The 5,961-nt window shown below is 62.6% G+C and overlaps 1 protein-coding gene across 1 annotated transcript in view; it reads left to right on the top strand.

Annotated features, from left to right (window-relative positions):
* The first annotated feature begins 6 nt into the window (after positions 1 to 6).
* PFAS (phosphoribosylformylglycinamidine synthase) overlaps positions 7 to 5,961 on the top strand; it is a 10,944-nt gene continuing 4,989 nt past the window's right edge. Inside the window, exons 1-16 of the mRNA XM_014526957.2 lie at positions 7 to 258; positions 633 to 768; positions 871 to 976; positions 1,773 to 1,959; positions 2,243 to 2,348; positions 2,515 to 2,655; positions 2,831 to 2,955; positions 3,048 to 3,176; positions 3,435 to 3,566; positions 3,674 to 3,802; positions 4,092 to 4,165; positions 4,440 to 4,604; positions 4,688 to 4,741; positions 5,040 to 5,201; positions 5,636 to 5,755; positions 5,907 to 5,954. Coding sequence (XP_014382443.1) covers positions 117 to 258; positions 633 to 768; positions 871 to 976; positions 1,773 to 1,959; positions 2,243 to 2,348; positions 2,515 to 2,655; positions 2,831 to 2,955; positions 3,048 to 3,176; positions 3,435 to 3,566; positions 3,674 to 3,802; positions 4,092 to 4,165; positions 4,440 to 4,604; positions 4,688 to 4,741; positions 5,040 to 5,201; positions 5,636 to 5,755; positions 5,907 to 5,954 — 1,956 coding nt within the window. The 5' untranslated portion in view covers positions 7 to 116. The remainder of the gene's footprint in view (positions 259 to 632; positions 769 to 870; positions 977 to 1,772; positions 1,960 to 2,242; positions 2,349 to 2,514; positions 2,656 to 2,830; positions 2,956 to 3,047; positions 3,177 to 3,434; positions 3,567 to 3,673; positions 3,803 to 4,091; positions 4,166 to 4,439; positions 4,605 to 4,687; positions 4,742 to 5,039; positions 5,202 to 5,635; positions 5,756 to 5,906; positions 5,955 to 5,961) is intronic.

Below are 5,961 nucleotides of genomic sequence, written 5' to 3'. Positions count from 1 at the left end.
GGGGGGAGCTTGGACGCCCGGGTTCCTTGGGTCATGGCGGTGGGGGTCTCGTTGCTGGGGGGGGGTGTGCTGGGGCCCCCGTTGACCCCCGTCTCTCACCACCCCCAGCAGGCGCCATGGGCGTGTTGCACTACTACGTGCGCCCGGGGGGGTCCGGGCTGGAGCAGGGTCCCGGGGCGCGGCTGCGGGCAGCACGGGGGGCACTGGGGGGGGCTCGCGCCGTCGCCCTCGAGCTCTGCTACAACGTCAGCTGGACCGGTAAGGCGGGAGGGTCTGGGTTGGGGGCAGGCAGGGGACAGCTGAGAGCTGTAGTGCATGCTGGGCAATGCCCCCCACACTGCAGACAGGGTAGTGGGGAGTCTTCCTGGGTGGGAGGGGTGCCAGTGTCCCGGTGCATGCTAGGTAACGACCCTCTGGTGCAGGGGGGAAGGTGGGGATGCTAGGACCCCAGTGCATGCTGGGTAATACCCCCCTGTGGTGCAGGGGGGCAAGGTGGGGACTCTTTCTGGCATGGGGTGCCAGAAGCACTAGTGCCTGATGGTTAATAGCCCCTCTGGTGCAGGGCGGGTAATGGGGACTCTTCCTGGGTCGGGGGTGCCAGTGTCCCAGTGCATGCTGGGTAACTCCTGCAGGCTCCTCGCCACCAGACTCACGGGAGACACAGGTGCTGCACTGGCTCTTCGGCTGCCCCTTTGCCGTGGACGATGTCGCCCCCAAGTCCTTCCTGCGCCCCGAGCCCCACGACCTGCTCATTGAGATCGGGCCCCGGTGCGTCCCTGGGTGGGCACGGCTGTGGGGGAGGGGTGATCCCACTCCCCAGTTTGTCCTGGGGTGGGGGCAGGGCCAAGTTTAACCCTCTCCCGGCCCCAGGCTGAACTTCTCAACCCCGGCCTCCACCAACGCCGTATCTGTGTGCCGCTCCGCCGGACTGGATGCCATAGACCGGGTGGAGTGTTCTCGTCGCTATCTGCTGCAGGTGAGTGGGGAGGGGGCTGGGGGCAGGGCTAGCCATTTCCCCACCTCACCACCCCCATCAAATCCTAGCAGGTTTTAGCCTTATGTTCCTGGTGTATTTTCCAGATTTTTTTTACTGACAGTCAAACTTCTTTTACTGGCGCACGTTTTCACCAACGGGTGTTTTTTCCAGAGGATATTGGTCTCACCTGGACTGGCCCCACCTTGCTGCTAGGCACCGCCCTGCTGCCCGGCCTCAGCTGGGAGGGCTGGAGTCCAACACTGGGGCCTCACGTTCGCTACAGTCACAGAAGTAAAAAGAATTGAGCATTAGGAAAAAAAATTGGAGTTAAAAAACTGTTCTTGAGTCAGCAATAAACCACTTGGCTTCAATGATGGGTTTGCATGATACTGTCCTCTGCTCACCCATCACCAGGGTCCCCCTACCTATTCCCACACCCAGATACACACAATAACCCCTGCTCTGACCCAGCCATATTACAGGCAGCTGCTGCAGCAGCACAAGGCTGCGTCCCAGCATGGACACCAAGGGACACTGCTGTGTTTTCTCCATCAGAGATACCAAGTGTTTTTACTGACACCTAAAATATTTTACTGACTATGCTGATGTTTTTAGCTCATTTTCTTTTTTCGTTTTTTTTTTTTTATAGGTAGCTAATAAATGGTCTGGCAGTAGCCAGCTTGCTTCCCTACAGGCCCATTGTGTGTTGGGGGAGTATTGCCTTGGTTTCGGGCCTCCCTGACTTTGCACTGTGGGAGGGAGGGACTAGGTCTGACCCCTCTTCCCCTCCCCACAGTTCCCAGAGCACCCCTCCCCTGAGGAAGAGGCACGCATAGTGGAGGCGCTGGGTGATCGCATGACGGAGCAGCGCTACCTTGAGCCCATCGCCAGCTTTGCTGTCGCTGCCCGCCCTGCCCCCATGTTTCCCGTGGATGTGCTGGGGCAGGGTCGCACCGCTCTCGAACGTGCCAATCAGGAGCTGGGTATGTGTCCCAGCACCGGGGGAGGGGGGGCGGACACATCAGTAGGATGCCCAGTGTGGGACCCATCAGTTCTGCTATAACGTCAATTGGACCAGTTATGGGGAGGGGCTGGGGGTGGCAGGGGATCCTGGGAGCGGGGGAAAAGGGGCTTATGGGGGACAAATGGTGTTGGGAGAGCACATGGCCCCTCCCTCCCTGGTACCCCAGATCCATGCTTTTTGGGGCTTTGTCCCCTGACCGACCTATCACCCCCCATTTCCTCCTGTGCACCCCCCACCCCCAGGGCTGGCATTTGACGAGTGGGACCTGGACTTCTACACACGGCTTTTCCAGCGCGTTGGGCGCAACCCCACCAGCGTCGAGTGCTTCGACTTGGCCCAGTCTAACAGGTGCCTGTGGTAGCAGCACATGGTTGGGGGGGAGTGGTGGCAGTGGCGGCACTTGGTTGGGTGGGGAGTGGTGGCAGTGGCAACACGTTGTTCCGGGGAGGCAGGGCTGGTGTCCGTGCATCCTTGCCTGACCCAGTGCCCGCTTGTCCGTCCATCCCCCTGCCAGCGAGCACAGCCGGCACTGGTTCTTCAAGGGGCAGCTGCGGGTGGATGGGCAGGAGCTGCCGCAGTCGCTCTTCCAGGCCATCATGAGCACCCAGGACTCGAGCAACCCCAACAATGTCATCAAGTTCTCTGACAACAGCAGGTGCCACCTGGGGACACCAGGCGAGTGGTGTCCGGGGCAGAGGAGGATCCATCCTCCTTCACTGCCCTGGGACATGATTCGGTTGGTGTGGGGAGGGGTGTGTGGCTGGTGGGGAGGGCATGGGGGGCCGGGTCCCAGCAGCTGTGGCTGGACCCTCCACACCATGCACCCCCAGTGGCATCCAGGGCCGAGCTGTCCTGGCGCTGTGGCCCAGTGACCCCACACGGCCGAGCCCCTTCGAGAAGCGAACGACTATGCGGCACGTCATCTTCACTGCCGAGACCCACAACTTCCCCACTGGTGTGTTGGGGGTGGGGGCGGAGCAAGGGTGGCGTGGTGGGGAAGTGGGGTCTGCCCATCCCCCAGCTCACCCCATGCTGCCCCCACGGCTGGCCTGGCCCCATTCAGCGGCGCCACAACAGGCACGGGCGGGCGCATCCGGGACGTTCAATGCACAGGGCGTGGCGCCCATGTCATCGCCGCCACCGCCGGGTACAGCTTTGGCAACCTGCACATCCCCGGTAAGGGGCCCCCTGACCCTTTTGTCTCCTGTTCTCTCCCAGTCCTGCCCAATACCCCTTCCCCACCTCCACAATCCTCCCAGCCCCCTTGCCCAGGCTGTGGCCATAATGCCGCCCATCCAGGGACGTTGCTTCTAGCCACATGCCAGGCTCCCCCCAACATCAGGACCCAGACAAACTTGGGTGTAGGGGGGAAGGCTGTGGGGCACCCCAGCATCTAGGCACACCTGACCTCCCTCTCTTCACTGCCTCCCACAGGCTACCCACTGCCGTGGGAGGATGCAGCGCTGCCCTACCCGGAGGCCTTTGCTCGCCCACTGGAGGTGGCTATTGGGGCCAGCGATGGTGCCTCTGACTATGGCAACAAGTTTGGGGAGCCTGTCCTGGCCGGTGAGCCTCAGGGTAGGGGTAGGGTGAGGCTGGGGAGCCTAGGCTAGCACTGAGGGCCTGGGGGGGGGTCCACAGCACTAATGTGCTGGGTGGCCTGGTGGGCGCAGGCTTCGCACGTTCCTTTGGGCAGGTGCTGGCGGACAAGCGGCGCCGTGAGTGGATCAAGCCCATCATGTTTACCGGTGGCATTGGTGCCATCGAGGATGCCCATGTGCGCAAGGAGCCTGCCCAGCCTGGTGAGAGCTGAACCCCTCCCCCTGCTTCCAACCCAGCGATACCCCGACACCACAGCTCCCTTCTGGCATACATTTCATATATCATGCAACGTGATCAACTGAGCTGCGCCGTAAATGCAACATGTGACCTTGAAACACTCCTGTATACCCCCCAGGGCTCCCTTTTCCTGGGCTTTAGCCTCCCCAGGGGTTGGGGGATATTCAGGGAAGCAGGGGCTGTGGGGCCTCAAGCTCCCTGTCCCCCCTGTGTGCATGCCTGGGTCTCACTGTCCCCAAACCCTGCCCCCAGGCATGAAAGTGGTGAAGGTCGGGGGCCCTGTGTACCGCATTGGCGTCGGGGGCGGTGCCGCCTCCTCCATCCAAGTAAGAGCTTGGGGGTAGGGGAGCAGGTGGGGGGGGCAGGACAGGAGGGAGCAGGGGTCCTGGGTTGTTGCTATGATGAACTCCTCCCATATCCACACCCCAGGTGGAAGGGGAGAATGCAAGAGGTGGGGCACAATGCAGGGGGGGAGTTGGAACTCAGGAGTCAGGGGCTGTCATCATAACCCCCCCAGCTCCAAGAAAATGATGCAGTGGGGTGCTTAGAGGTCAGATGCCGGAGTGTTGCCGTGGTGACGTGTGTGTGTTCCCGCTTCAGGTGCAAGGGGACAACATGGGGGAGCGGGACTGGGGCGCGGTGCAGCGTGGTGACGCCGAGATGGAGCAGAAGCTGCAGCGCCTGCTGCGCGGGTGTGTGGAGCTGGGCGACTGCAACCCTATCTGCAGCCTCCACGACCAGGGTGCTGGTGGCAATGGTGGGTGTGCGGGGGGTCCCAAGGGTGGGGAGGGGCAGTACCCAGCCCTGGGTGACCACTCTCCCCCCTTACTGTGCCTTCCTCCCCCCCGTTGAAGGAGCTAAGTGAGCCAGCCGGGGCCATCATCTTTGCCAGTCGTTTCCAGGTGCGTCATCCATCCCCCTCACCCCCAGATGCCCCAGCCTCTCCCCCTCCCCTACCAGCCAGCACCAGATTCAGCCCCCCACAGATCTCCCCATTCTTCCCCCACCTCCTCCAGGTGCGCATTGTAGGCAGGACAGTACGGTACCTGCTTTGTAGCTGGGCTGTGAGCAGGGGACAGAAGGGCCCATGTGTCCCCCAGCCCTGCAGCTCCCCCTGCTGGCCTGGGGGTGCCCCCTACCCCCTCCAGTACCCCCGGGTCTCCCCCAGACACAGCCCAGCATGCACCCCTCTCCCAGCAGCTGGGAGACCCGACGCTGAGCGTGCTGGAGATCTGGGGGGCTGAGTACCAGGAGTCCAATGCGTTGCTGTTGCGTCCCGCCCACGCTGAGCTCCTGCAGCGCCTGGGCCAGCGGGAGCGCTGCCCAGTACAGCTCGTCGGCACTGTCACTGGTGATGGGCGGGTAAGTGCCGGGGGCAGGGGGGAATGGACTGGGGGTCACATGGGGTGTGTGGACCTGGCTTGGGAGCATGTGGACAAAGGCAGGTCTATGGAGGCACAGGGAGGATGGGTTTGGGGTATATGGGCCAGCCTTGTGGCAGGCATTGAGGTATGGACCAGGTGTAGGTGGTATGGACTACATAGGAAGGTATAGACCAGGGAGGCCAGGCAGGTATGGGGGGGGGGTGCGGTATAGGCTAGGCAGAGGGGTACAGACCAGGTCCAGGGGCCTACGGCCCAGGCAAGCAGGCACAGGTTGGCCCAGGGTGGGTGGCGGGTATTGACTGGGCATGGGGTGTGCGGGTACCAGACGTATGGAACGGGAAGCGGTAATGGGCATAGACCAGGCTAGGAGGAGATCGATCGCTAACCCACCCTCTTCTTGACTCTCCCCAGATCATTCTGGTGGACGATCTGGCGGCGCCAGTGCAGGAGGGGGACCCAGAGGAGGTGGGAGGATGCCCCACCCCCGTCGACCTGCAGCTTGAGTGGGTGCTAGGCAAGATGCCCCAGAAGGTAGGCGATGCCTGTATTTCCCCTCTCACCCCAAGCTCTAGCAGTCAGAGCTGGGGACAGAGATGTTGGGTGTCCTACAGCCGTTCTGCTGGCCTGCGGGTGTCCATAGCACCCCCCACAGGCGGTGACCCCACAGGCACTTGCGTTGCAGGAGTTCGAGCTGGCACGGGAGCAGTCTGTGCTGCGGCCGCTGGAGCTGGCGCTGG

Source organism: Alligator sinensis, unplaced genomic scaffold, assembly GCF_000455745.1.
Source record: "Alligator sinensis unplaced genomic scaffold, ASM45574v1 scaffold1500_1, whole genome shotgun sequence".
Classification (NCBI taxonomy): Eukaryota; Metazoa; Chordata; order Crocodylia; family Alligatoridae; genus Alligator; species Alligator sinensis.
The sequence above is the reverse complement of the archived record's forward strand: the minus strand, read 5'-3'. Positions and strand labels throughout refer to the sequence as shown.